General features: G+C 36.9%; 1 protein-coding gene across 4 annotated transcripts in view; it reads right to left on the bottom strand.

Moving 5' to 3' along the window:
• The window catches only part of LOC129569196 (abnormal cell migration protein 10), a 43,759-nt gene that overhangs the window by 9,412 nt on the left and 19,307 nt on the right, over nucleotides 1–15,040 (bottom strand). Inside the window, exon 1 of one of the 4 annotated variants that reach the window (XM_055447843.1) lies at nucleotides 9,330–10,794. The exons of the other annotated variants lie outside the window; for them this stretch is intronic. Within the exon in view, the coding sequence (XP_055303818.1) occupies nucleotides 9,330–9,410 (81 nt within the window). The 5' untranslated portion in view covers nucleotides 9,411–10,794. Of the gene's footprint in view, nucleotides 1–9,329; nucleotides 10,795–15,040 lie in introns of those variants that run through there. 4 annotated transcript variants of the gene reach the window in all.

Here is a 15,040-nt window from a genome sequence, read left to right as displayed (position 1 = left end):
CTGAACTTGTTTGTAAATCATATATATGCGGCATCGTCATATTGATGCGTCATTTATTCTCCGGCTTTTGCCATTCATCCATTTTCATTTATGAAAATCACATTATTTCCACAAAAGTGGATCGCCGACCATGGATGCCATGGGTTTTCATGCATTCACTGAACACATGCACACACACACACACACACATCGGGCCGATTCACATTCATTTCATAATCTGCATTCCGTGTGCACATGAAAAATTGGCGAACTAAAAACATTTTAAAGGAGGGGTCCAAAAAACCGATATATTCTCTCGAACAGCGCCAGAAAAATGCCAACAATTCCTTCAGCGACACCGCATATTTACACGACACTCAACAACAACAACAACATGGCTGGCGCATTAATGAATCGCATTTCGCATGAGTCCGTCATATTAACGGGGACGATTGTATGCGGGTCGAAAATCCAATAGATCACATTGCGATGATAGTAGAATAGAATGAAGAAAGAAAAACCAATTTGAACATCGAGCCACATGTTATTCGAACGACTACACACAATCACACGAGGAGCGACAGAGAGACAGTGCATAGCAAAATGGTGTTTTGTTTTCGGATTATGGAATTTTCGTAAATTTCATGTGTTTGATTGATGTATGGAAACACATTCACTGAACTAGAAAAAAAAAACCGACAGCCAACTAAAGTACTAAGCCAGAGTGCAACACATAATGTGATGGAAAACTTGATAAACATTACTTGGAGCACAAAATTGATTTGTACTCTGCCTGGAGTGGTTTACTCATCCAACTTTTTCTGTTTGTATGTGTATGCGGAACAACAAGTTTGTTGTTCCATTCAAACAGTTTTTTCACTCTCCGGTGTTTCTTGTTTGAACTTGACAACGAAAATCGTCCTGTCAGTTCAATAATTTCGTGCGATTTGTTCAAGTGCTTTTCAACTTCAGTGGAAAATAAAGGAAATATATTTGATTATCGAATAAACTTTGATCGTGGCATTTTTGATTAAGAAAACTTTTTCCGGCAGATAATGACATTCGGGAAGAGAAGTTATTTCAAGAGCCGTTGAGAAAATCGAATCCAGATATTTGTGAGATAATTGGATGTACTCGGTGTGTTCCCTTGATTTCCACCTAACCATTGAAGCATCATCATGTGAAATTCGCTATCCCAAAAACGAAAAATTGTTGTTGCCTCAGTAACTTCATTAAAAGCGGTGCCGTGATTTGGGAACGTACATGCTCTGAATGTACCATTCAAGTAAACAATAATGCATTAATGAGGGATTGAAGAGATTATAATATCAACGCAGGCATTCGTCGGGGAGCGGAGTGGCGAAAACCGAACGTGTCGTTGTCGATTCAATGTAATTTTGCACGTGTCGCATTAGAGTCTGATGCTGTCGCCTACCGCTGCTTTTAAATCGTCCAGGAAAATAAGAATTCCACCAGCGCCAAAGCGTAATAGCACACACTGGCACATCGACATGAATTTGCATATTCCTGCATATTTGCGTATGGATTTTTCCTGATATTTACTATGTTTACATCGGCTTGAAACAGATAAGCTCTTTTTTAAACTTTTCATCGCATATTTGTATGTGAACGGGAAACATCTTGATCTGTAAGGCTGTGGCAACCGAGCCGGCGTTAATCTGAAAAGTTTTTGCGTCAGAGCCGAAGGAAACAATAAAAACGAATATACAGAACGATAGGCGGCACTACGCACACACACACAAGTGTACTTGTCGAGAATTTTCTGAAAATCCATTTTGAAAATTAATTACAAAAGAAAGAAAATAGTTTTGTCGCACGAAGGCGGATGGAGTATGAGTTGAACATTTGCTCATTTATTCAATTAAAATAGTTTCTGTTGCTGGTAATAATTCATTTCTGTATTCACAGAGGAAATTCGATCATTTGGAATTGGATTCATTATTGTTATTATATCCATCGACCGAATCAATTTAATCGGTCTCGGAACTGGGTGTTGGGCAAAGAAACTATATCTGAAATTGCATCACGACCGTTTAATCCGCTTATAAGACCATCGTCATATTTGGAAATCGATTTAATACGAAAAGAGAATGAACAACTGAAAAAAATCTATCGAAAAAAAAAACTGTCGCAACACTGTCCATGGCTACGGTGTATGCACTTCTATTTTCAATTTTTTTTCTCTCTCCATTCTACTCAAGCACGAAACCGTGATTATGTACTGAGGACACTTGAGAAACATTTTACAGTTGAATAAGTCTCGCTTTGTTCGGCTTCATTCGAACAAAAGGCTTCCTATCTCACAATTTGATGAACTAAATGCTTTTCATTTTATTTAATAAAAGGTTATAATTAGCGGTTCGACGCAATTGGGTGCTCCATCCATTTTCATCATGAACTTCGACTCATTTTTTCCGCTTCTCCTCTCTCAGCCTCTTATGCCATTGACTCACTTCAATTCAATTCAATCATATATACAGATACACACACAAAAAAGTTTATAGTTTGAAACTGATTTGATATTTGAGAAGGCGTTCATAACCATAATAATAAAAATTGTAACGATTTTCCATGCACAAATGTTTTGAAATTCCGAACATTCTTGATCATAAATCCGTTTCATATTTCATTTTTTTTCATTCATTATTGTATGGAAAGTGCGTGACGACAATTTGTTATGGAGTCTGTTTATTGAGTAGTTTTACATTTAAAAAAACATGGAAATAACTGTTTTACATTACGATTTATGCCCCACTGCCGTTGATTATAATGTCAAATAAAACATGGATTTATTTATTGAAAAAAAAAAACAGAATCCAGAGGGTCGATCGTCTGCATAATAAAAAAAAACATAAACCGCTTTTGCATTGATCCCGACCCAAACAGAAAAATATGTGAAAACGGTTTTATTTCCATGGCACAAAATGGTGATACTTTTGCGGTGGTTTTCAATGAAATTTAAATTACGCATATAGTATACGCAACATCATCATTATATGAGATGAAAATTCAAAAATATAGCCTCAATCCTAATTGAACGGAACCATTGATTGACCACATAAAAATGTACGCCTCTCTCCGGCCGCCACTGTCGTCGTCGTTGCCGCCGTCATCATCGTCAACAACCATCAGCGGTTATTCGATGTATGCGAAATAATTGAGCGGAAAAGAAACAAAAGCATGCATCCGAAGTGTGTATAGTGCCGAATCATTTAAATTGTGTGACATGGTGTGTGTGTGTGTATGATATCGTTTTTTATTTCATTTTTTTTTTCTGTTGTTGCCGTTGTTTGTAGACGATGACGGGTTAGCATATTGCGCGCAGATATATGCAATTTTGTTTAAATAATAATACGCTTGAATTTTGAGATAACACATATTTTTCTGTGTATACGCTTTCATAGGCGAAACAACAAACGCCAGCAAAAAAATTCGTCATTGGCCTGTTTTTCTTTTCATATTCTGTTTGTCGCTGAGCTGGGCTGTCAATTAAAAACGATTCTACAAAGTAAACGATAAAAAAACATAAATAAATTGAAACGCTTAGTGACACTAAAGAGAAGCGGCTTCGATAGAGAAACTGGATTCGTCAGACATAAATTCATGTTGTCAGCATTCGGCGGGAGCAGCAACGCTTCATACACACAAGCATAAAGCACATTCCGGCGATTCCATTATCTGTCGTTCTATTGAAGTTTAAATTGACCGTGTCTGATATCAGGCACAAGACGGCATAGCTTACATTATGCAACTGTGCAATCAGTTATGTTCAATTAACGAAGTCAGAACAAACAAATGTAATCGAATGAGTTTTTCGACCAAATTGCGTTATGGCGAGTGTATTGAATTTTTGGGCTTTGTGAACATGAATCTATCGAACAATTTCATAATTATGAGACACCATACAAGCATACATCGAAAAATCGATTTCAACAATTGATCGAAACAATACATCATAATATTATTTTTTATATTAAATGAATTTATTGATTGATTGTTAGGTGTTCACCATTGGCGGCCAGCTCACGTCAATTATTCAATTGATGTCAATTCGATTCTCTTTTTTTGTCGGTTGATTTTTGACATTAACAATGGAACGACCTCACAGTCACATTGGTTATTTTGGCATAGAATTTTATCGCTTGCACACTTCCATATCCGTTGGATTCATATCTCGATTTTTTTTTTGGTCTGTTGTACTGTGTCTTTCCGTATGCTCATAACGAAGCGAAACGAATTCTGGAGGGAAGTTGCTTAATTTATTGCTTCTAGAAATTTCCACAAGAATAACATTTGAAAAAGTAGCAACAACATTTTAGCAGAAAAAAAAAAACAGAAACAAAACCACTCGAGATCAAAGTCCGACTCAGTGCATAAACAAAATCCGGATGAAAATTATAAATTGCCGTTGAGATAATTGTTTAGCAAATTAAATGGAAATAAAAACACACAGCGGCATTTATCTTAGAAAACACATGTTTCAGCGGCCGGTCTCTCTCTCTGGAGGGAGAGAGAAATCTAAACGTGCTTGCACACAGCACCACATTAATTATTTGAATTAAAGCAGTTATGCTACCAGCATAAAAAGGTATACGATGATACATAAACAATCATTTTTTGTTCCACCACACTTCTTTATCTCGTCTCAATTTTTAAACGGCCTTTTGTTATCACAAACGCAATGTTATTGTTTGGACATTACATAAACAACATGTAATCATCTTTTGATTGCAAAAGAGCCTGTCCCCAATTGCTCAATAGAACGACAGATAATAAGAACACACAAATGCAGCACCATTTTTCTTTGCTTTCCTTTTCCCCGTCCCATTCCGTCTCATTCCACGTCTCCGTTGATTTCGGAGTCGGTCTCTCGAGCATGACAATACATAAAAATGCAACACTTTATATTGTCGACGTAAAATGTTATCTCTATATCATCTGTACAATTTTGGGTTTTTTTTGCTGTTGCTGTCGATGAAGAATGGAATAAATTTTCAAACGAAAATTTGAACATTTTGTCAGACAGTAAACAAGAAATTTATGAACGGGTATAAATGGAATTGAGTAAATGCCTGTGAAGTGTTTGCCGTGCTGTGTGCACCCAATATTGTTCCGTTTCTCTCTCTCTCTCTCTCTCTCTCTCTCTCTCTCTTTTCTTTCCATTGATGGACATGATATTTTCATGACGAGTCCAAGGATTACTGAAAAAAATGGCAGGGACTATAATCTATTGTGTACATTCGAAAGCACACGGTCTTCCAAGACACTCGAGCATATGGGGATTTGAAACGGAATGTAAAAAAGATAAATAAATATAAACAGACACAGAGAGATAGAGAGAACGCAAAACGAAGCAGCCGATGAAGATTGAAGGAAAGCAACAATAAACAGCAATATTTGCATCCGGTGTAAGTGGATTTTAGTATTCATGTCTTGACTATTCGATGTATTTCCGGTTTTTGTTTTGATTCACTTCTTGGCAGCGTCTAGAATGCGTTAACCAGCACCATTCGCTCAATTCATCGTTACAACGCCACAAATGTATAAATAGCTCGCCATTCGGGCCATTTTTATTTATACCCAATGAACGTTCGCCCGCTTGGAATCATCATCGGGAAAATAACAATTTCGAACTGAATTGGCTAGTTAAAATACATTTTTTTTTCTGGAATTGGTGGGACCATTAATGAACCAGATTATACGAAAATAACTTGAAAATGAACAAAAAACAAAATGGAAAAAACGCTGATTCATTTCGAAGTGACAACGAAAAGAAGAAAAAAAAACCAACATCGTTCAAAACACATTTAGAGATGCGGGCGAATTGATGGCGTCGATTTGCAAATTAACTGTTCAAAGTCGCGTACAAACGAATCGGTTCGGTACTTTCCAAGAGATCTTAGAGAAGGCGAGAAACAAAAAAAAAACGCAAAACGCAAATGCAAAGCATGACCAGAAAATATCATTGGGGTATTAACATATTGTTGTCATGATATTTGAACATGAATATCATGAGTTCATATCGAAATGTCAACGTTCAGATGCCTTGCCAGCGAAACGCCTGAATTGAAAATTAAAATGCAATATTTCAGAATCTTTTCGTCTTGGCGACGATTTACAATTCTCTTTCTCTTGCCACTGAAGACCAAAGTCTTTGTTCTCTCCGTTCCATTGCGCAGTTAGTCGAGAGAGTTGCACTCTAGCTGTCTAGCACTCTAGAATTTATATGTATATATAACTAAACTGTATATAGTGCAATATTCTGTGCATCAGTGGATTAAAATCCATAAAATAGGCAGCAATCACTAGTTATTATTGTGTTATTTATGTCGGACGTAACGAGGAAAACAATAAATGGGTAAACTGCTTTGTGCAATGAGCAAAGTTAAAGAAGTTGTTGTGTGTATATCTTTCGTGCACTCGGTTTTGAATTCGTGTCTGCGCTGCTGCTGTTGCCATTGCTGTTGTTGTTGTTTTATTTGGGTAAAGCAAAAGCAAAAGCAATTTGCACGACAATTACGCTGTTCCTGGAATCAGAGATCGCTCCTTCTTGCTTCTTCTTCGTTCAGATCGAAATCGTTACGATAGCAATACGTGATTTTTGAGTAGGCGCCTTGGTTCGCGAAAAAAAACACAAATAAATATGCAAATGGCACATATGTTTGCCATAGATTTGGCTGGTGAGCTGGATGAATGAAAAATGGCCGTTTTCCATTCCATCGAATCTCGCAAACACAACAGTTTCGCTCAATTTGTTGTCCTGTATATTTATCGCCTATTCTGTGTCGGCACGGTCGCAGGCAATGCGCACGCGATATATTGGCAACAACAACACAAGGAACCAGAGTAATTTTGGTTTCTACATTTCACATTTTACATTCGTTCATTTTCTTTAGCATAGAGCTTATGCAAATTACGTCATTAGATAAATGTGTTTACAAATGATTACATTGTTTGCCTTTCTTCGGCACTGCATTCGAGATTTGAGTTGTTTGGGCATTCATTCACGCACTGAAATGCGGCCGCTGCTGTCGCGCCACTGCAATAAGAGCTAATCTCCTCGAAAACGATTATTCAAAATGACTGGGAAGTAGTCTTTTAGGTTGTTCGAAAATTATCAGCGTCGTCAACGACGGCATAGCGAAAAATGTTCCGTTTAACCTAAATTCGGCGATATTCCAAATTCCTGCGAGTCATTAGCATCAATCTTTGAATAAATATTTTGGAAACATGGAATATGCCGGGGATTTGCTCTCTAATGATGAATATTTAAAGCGGCCATGTTCAGTTTTGCACATCGACAACGACTGAATCCATTATCTAGCCACAAACTCACAGTTAATTTTGACGGCAATCTTCTAAATTTAATGGGCGATGTTACAGCCCAAGTCATTTATTCAACTGTTGTCTATATATACGGCACGTATATTTAATCAAAAATGACTTTTGAAATGCATTTTTAATAAGTGTGCACAATATTATGGCAGTGAAAGACTTTATCGCATATATGAATGCAATCAAAATTCATAATTCAATTGCGTCTCAAGTTGAAATGGTTTGCTGCCTCTTTTAATCTAGCTGATTCGAAGAAAATTGAAATCAAAGAGAGAGAGAGAGAGCAAGACGCACAACGAATTCCATATCCTTCTTAACGATGTACGAATTGTCATGTTTAATATGCATTCCAGAGCAGTTTTTTTCCCGTCGATTCTTTGTATTGCGTTCGTCTTTCCTTTATATTAATGCTCATAATCTGAAATTCATATTCTGAATGACAATATGACGAAAGAAAAAATCAGTTTCGAGTCATAAAATTCGAGTGAGCAAATTCTAAAGAATATTACGCATGAAGAAGCATATATGCGTCGAATTTAATTTTTTTCTTCATCCATCGTCATCGTTTGCACTACAAAAGCAACAAAACTACAGGGAAAACTGCAATTTCGCTCCAAAGTTCAAAGTAAAACGAACTACCGAAATACAATTAAAAATACGGCTAATACAGAAAAAAAAACGCTCTCCTTTGTTAAGCTAAAATTGATTGTGCGCAGTCGGTTCATCGTCATGTTGCCATTGTTTAATACCAGCCCAAAACCCAAATGAATTGACCGGTTACGTTTCAACGCGCACAATTTCTAGTTGCATATATGCATTAAGACTTTGTATGTGAAAATGTTGAATTAGTTAGTTTGGGGCTTAAGCATGAGAACTAATCCTGGAATTTTATTTATTATTAGTGTATATTTCATTTGCTTTTCTTCAGAAAACGACAGGAAGCTATTGTTTCTTTTTTTGATTTACATTCTGTTTTTTTTTTTGTCATCAGTCGAACTGTGTTCACACATAATGATGTTACCTGATGCAGAACGACGACGGTTTATCGCTCATCAAAATAAAAAGAAAGAACAAAAATTCTGTCGTAAAATGTTACAAATGGTCAGTGTCTATGTAATTTATCAATTTTGTCGATCTTTCTTATGTAAACAGGTACTTTGCTTTTCTACCAACGAATAGGTGTACACGTACAGCGACCGCAAAATCTCGTGCGAAACATTCATGAACAACGAAAGTTCATTGTTTCATTGGTAGTGACATTATCACTTTTGTACTCGATTCTTTTCCCATTGTGCATGTTCGTGTGCTGGTTCAAAGTCGTGTCGCGGGGCCTGTTCGTTCTTAGTATGGCAACAAACGTTCTTAGTATAGCAACAAATGTTCTATAGGCCGGCAAGCGAGCAAACGAGCAAATGACCGACCGAACGCATGCAACACAACATCTGATAGTAATAACCGTAATTAGAGACGCACGATAATGGTCCATGACATAAATATTTCCTAATTTACATATTTTCTATTATTTTTTTCTTCTTATCGTCTCTTTTTCTCGCATCATTTGGTGCAATCGGCATCCATAAATTGAACGATTTGAAATATGCGAAAGTTATGAGTTCAATTTAAGAGAATTAAATTCAAATGACTACGAAGACGATATTTTCCAGTTGAAATGTTGACTTGATTGCACGTAGGATTGCGTAGGCTTTCGGAAAAGTTTTGTGTCGCTTTGAATAGAGCGATTTTAGTGTAATAATAATCAAACCAATCGCTCTAATGCATCGGACAGGCTTTCACTATGGATTTATATAAATATCAGTTCATTTTGTCGTGCACTGAAGATTTATCGATGATTAGAGCTAGTGGTTTTAACTGTACAATGAAACCGCAGAGTCATTTTGATACGGTCGTTCAGGAAACAAAATCATAAAACAACATGCACACACATTGAGAGATAGAGATGTGGATAATAAATTTGGTTTTTATACTATGCTTACCGATTCATCTGAATACATTGATGAGGAATCATAATCCGAATAATCCATTTTCCCAGAACCATTTTTGTTCACGCAATCCATTTAGAATTGCTCTGCACGACTTGGTTTTGTTTTCTTTTGATATGAACGGTGATTTTGTACACAAAGAAATGATCCAAAAAAGCAAAATGTTCGATAAACCGAGAAAAAAAAAATATTTGGATTTCAGTCGAAAATTGCTATGTGGACACGTTTTTTCGGTCTGTGACGTTATATATCAAAGTTCATATTATGTTTTGTGATTATTTTTTTTTGATGTGGTTTGGTTTAACCGCGACGCAAATATCGGTTGATTTACAATGTTGCTGAATGTTACTCGTTCGGGTTTTCGTTGATGAATGTTATTTTTAGATTGACCACTCTGCTTTTTAGTATGGACGTTTTAACATTCCAGCATTTTCATTAGATTGAGGCATACATACATATATACCGTGTTTGCATTTAGTTCTTTTCTCTCGCACACCATAAATAGTCAATTCCACTTTTGTGCAACAGTCCTTCCATCCAATTACGGCATAAGCGATGCACTGGAATCAATTTTGTCAAAATGTTTTGAGTTCAGCCCGACATAAACAGAAAACCGTCCACTTTCAAAGCTGGAAACTGTGTGTAACAATTGCTTGGGCACGATAAAAATCCATCCAGCAAAATAGAGAGAGAGAGAAAAACCGCACTTGGAAACGGCAGCAAAGGAAAAATATCTCGAACACGTTTTAAAATGAAATATTCTGTTCCATCCTATTTAGTCGTATGCATTTCTTCTCTGTGTTTTGTTGTGTTGCTGTTGTTGTTATTTTTTTTTCACTCTCTTCAGTTCTTTCTCTCCGTTTCTTTATATATATTCGCGTCTTTTTTTCTCATTTGTCTTATAAAGAGTCTTGTTGGTTTTTCTGTTAGTTTGGGTCGTCGCCTTGCACTCACTTAGAGTTCGAATATGAGATAAATTTAAATATTAAAGCCAACGCATACACACGCACAATGGAACGAACAAACGAACGAATGAACGTGAAAAAAAAAACTAAAGAGCGAGAAGAAAACGATACAAATTTATTAACGCGACTGCAGACACTCTTCGCTTAATTTAAACAGCGTACACGAAACAAATATTTATATGCAATTCCGAGGAAATAGAAACACATCGAAATTCAGGCGGTTTGATCGAAAATATCAAAATTCATGTGAACACAAACACACACACTCATCGACTAAGTCGCGCCGTATAAACTTGTTTTCATAAACACTCTCGGTGTGTAGACGGTTGTTGTGAAATCAAATATGTTACTAACAACAGAACCAATACTCCCAAAATAGTTTTTTTTATGATTGGATGAAAGAAAAAGAATATGTATATATATCGAAAAACGATACAGCATAAACGTGACTGCACGGTTCGGGCGAACTGTATCGACTGAATAATTTACTGCTTTGTCTGTGCAATGGTGCATTGGGACGAAGGCACGACGTGTGTACTTGCGAACATAGCCAACGCGATAGGTACTGTGTGTATGGCTCATGTGTGTGCGACAACATGAATTTCTAGCAGTCGCAACGCAAGCAACGGTTGCCATGTATGGACGCCGATCCTGTTGCGTTTGTGTGGGTTCTCTTGTGTATACATCCGTGATATTGGAAACACACATTTTCTTGCTCGGCTATGCTAACGCGCATTGCTGGCGACCGCATGTTTTCTTATTTCACCATTGTCGTGCTTCGATTAAATCGCAGTCAAATAAAAAAACAGTAACAGCAGCAACAGCAACTGCTATAATTTCGAACGCTTCAGAATTAATCGTGCGTCGCGTTTACATTGTGGCCGCAACACATAGCGTTCTCTCGACGATGATGACTCATTCGTTTGATGGCGACCAAATAACAATCAATATTAAAATACACATCACATAAAATAGGCGGACAAAACATACATACACTTGGTGCGTGAAATGTTCGCTTGTTTTCAAATGTTTCTCTCCGGTTCGTTCGTTCGTTAGCTTTTTTTATTGATTGGGAATTCTCTGCATCTATCATTTCACATATCATAAACAGTCTGAGCAGAAAAAAATACCGTTTACTATTTTTGGAATGATCACGATGAAGCTGTGTTATTCGTTTCTTTTTTTTTCTATTCGAAACCCATCAGCACATGTTTATGATGCATTTAACGTATCTGTTAAAGCAGTGCAGATCATGGTCCTGGTGGCGTTTTTTTCTTCAGTTCATTTTATACGGTTGTTTCTCTAGAAAAGTTGTCAAAAATCGTTTTTTCTTTTTCTTCTGATTAGCTCTGATTGTTCAGCATTTAGAGTTAAGTAGATAATGCATGGCTTCGTATAATATCCAATGTTCAGGTTTGAAATTTTAAACTTGACTTGAGCACGGCTATGGACAACGCTCTGCCGTTGTACAGAAGGGCATAAAGCAATAACAGTACCATCAGAAGCGAATGTACTGGATTTAAATCGAAACAAATGTGGTGTAAACGCATGGTTTATATCGTACTGCAGTCACACACATTCTCATTCTCATTGCGCTTCGGGGTGAGTCAGCATCGCAGATGCAGGAAGGCGGAAAGCGTGTAATGCAATTATTACCATCTCTCACTACCATTGAATGCGATATCTGACTCTATCCAGTAGTTGGCTGATTCGACCTCAGATGCTACGACTACACCAACGATTATTGCTACAAATATTTCTCCGGCATTTCTCTTGTTGCACACAAACGAGCATCATCTACATTGAAACAGCGTGTTCTCGTTTGACTCGGAAAACAAAGTGCACCATACAACGAAGAAAAAAAAATCCCATTTCGCTCCCGAAAAAAAGAAATATTTGTTGTTAAACATCATTTGGGCACTCGGTTGTTCTCAAAACTTTGCATTGTTTGTATCTGAATGAAAATCAGCTCATTCCTGTGCGCTTCCACATTTTGATTGTTTCAATGAAAAAAAAAGGCAAAATCCTGCTTGGCTATCGATTGTACATTTTTATGCATTGGACGCCAATTGGAAAACTTTTACGATGCAATTATTAGTTCACGAGATACCGTTCGGAATTCTAATGGCTATTGATGAGTAAGCTAGTGAGAGAGAGAGAGAGAGAGAGAGAGAGAGAGAGAGAGAGAGAGAGAGATGGAGAGAAAAGTGTGAGCATCGTTCGGTGGATCGCGAGAGCCATGCGCTTTATAAAGTTCCGTTTCGGAAGCACACTACATTTTTCACTATAAAATGAAACTTTATCGATTTGTTGCAATACCACGCTCATCTAAATGGAACTTTACACATTATGAGGTCATTCCTTTTTTTTCGTTCATTTTCCCTTGGTCCGTGTAAATGGAATCGAAGCCTCGTGAACCAGAATTGCATTGCCATTTTTCGCTTACTCTATTCTCACAGATTTAATGCATAGATAGAACAATGAACAAAAAATTGGGTGATTCACAGTTGCAATTCTTTCACCATTTCTTAATTCTTTCTCTCGCTCTCTCCCTCTCCATTCATGACTCATTTTGTCCAATCATAAGTTATCAAATAAGTGAGATATATAGCTTTGGGAAATATTATAGATTGGGCAGCTGACTCATGCAGCTCTATTAGATGCTGCGTTCGTTTACTACGCGACCACAGTTTAATACTTTGTAAAACACAAATGACAACATTACGGCAAAACTTTGTGCGAAGAAGAAAGAAGAAATAACAAAAGTGATGCACTTTCAAAACTTCTATAAAGTAATAAATTCTCGCCGTTATGGAGGTGAGGGTGGGAAAAGTTTATTGAATTGAATGTATTTCGCGTGTTGGTTCATTGGCGTTCCCTAGCCACCTGACCAAAGTGAAAATAAAAATCGCCCCAGGCGAATATGATTTGTTGTGTCACGCGCACCCCACTCGTAATCGTTGCCATTTCTCTCTCAAATCGATGTTTGATTAGCTAAAACGTTTCGTTAACTGCCACCTGCAATGCTATGTGCTATTCGCTGCGTGGCATCCGTCAAATCAATTCTAAATTGTGCAAAAACTAGCAAAACCCAACCCACCAACAATTCGACATACAAATGAACTTCGAAAAGAAAACCCAAGTTAATGAGTTTATCCTTGAAGCAAAGTCTTTTTTTCACTGTTTACTTGTTTTTACTTGACTGCGAGTCTAATATGAGTTAATCTGCATAACTTTGCCATTACCCGCAGATATGGGTTTTTGTTGCTGTTGTTATGGTCTTAAATTCGTTCATTTTATTGATAACATTAAGGTGGAAAAAGTCAAGAAAATTTATAAATCAAAAATACGGCAGAAATTCGTATCCACAGACATGTTTAATGTGTTTGTGTGTGTATGTATGCATCGAAGACATAAATAAGCTGATAAAACAGCTATAGAAGTGAGACTGAAATACACCTTTCTGTTTGTTTAAATTAAATGAAAAGTGAATAGCAGTTCATTGGTGGAAAAAGCGAGCACATGGACGAAGTGAAACGAAACGAAAAAAAAAGAAGAAGAAAAAAACGAGCAGGTGGCACGCGACCCGACATACACTAAAAACTGTTTTTTTCTTTCTTCTTTATGCAGGTTACGTTTTTTCTATTCGTTCGATCATTTTTTTTCTGCTGTTGTTGTTGTTGTTGTTGTTGTTGTTGTTCAAGTTGATTCTTTTTCAGATTTCAATACTTCCCTTCCAATTGTTTTGCCTTCCTTCTTTCGATGTCTTTCCATTTCGGTTCGTTATTATTCTTGAACAGTTGCAGCAGCAGCAGCAGCAGCAGCAGCAGTGTTCGTAAGAGATACGACGATTTGGATTTTCTTAACTGAAAGCCCGCTAACTATAATGCTCCATAAAGGACATAACCGAACAGATTGTTTTTTGTTACGGTGAGTTAAGCGAAAATGAAAAAGGACCATGTAAAATTTTGCTGACTGAAAGCAAACATAAGTCAATCCATGTTCATGTGTCCGAATGAGTGTGTAATGAAGAAATGTACGACCGCACAATATCCAAAATAAATTGAACAGCTGGAACCAATTTCATTTTGATGATCGGCAAGCTCACAATTGGCCTCTCTCTCTCTCTCTCTCTCTCTCTCTCTCTCTCTCTCTCACTGTGTGAGTGTAATGTGTATCAGAGCAATATTTTTTTCTCCTTCGTTTCTTCAGTGAGCTCGCAAGTCGATATGTGTATTGAATTACCCATTGGAGTAATAATAATAATATGGCTGCCATGATGATGATAACATTAGGCTCAATTTTTGGGATTGCTGTTGAGGAATACAAAAGCAAGTACGGTCTATTCCATTTAAAAACAAAAACCAGAAGCAACCAGAAGAACGAACGAGCGAACCAAAAGATCAATTACATAGTTTCATGAATCCTATTTTACCAAGAACATTAAACAATGAACAACAAAACATGTGCCATACATTTTGATACACGCAACGCATACATTACTCGGCCATATAATAGGCTAGGGATACACTCCGAAATGCTCACTCTGAAAATTTTAAATTAAACCAAATTAAAATGCATTATCCAAGTGTTCTATTCTGTTTTGAGTTCCGGCCGTACAGTTCATGGGTTTGCGTTCAAACTACACTCATTAAAATATTGTTAGACAATGCTGTTGCTCTCGAGATATAATTGATAATTGCGAGAAAATAAAAGCGTGAATAAAATGGAAATTATCAT

Source organism: Sitodiplosis mosellana, unplaced genomic scaffold, assembly GCF_009176505.1.
Source record: "Sitodiplosis mosellana isolate CC-2019 unplaced genomic scaffold, AAFC_SMos_1.0 Smas_scaffold_1, whole genome shotgun sequence".
Lineage (NCBI taxonomy): Eukaryota > Metazoa > Arthropoda > Insecta > Diptera > Cecidomyiidae > Sitodiplosis > Sitodiplosis mosellana.
This window is presented reverse-complemented; position numbering and strand designations above follow the sequence as displayed.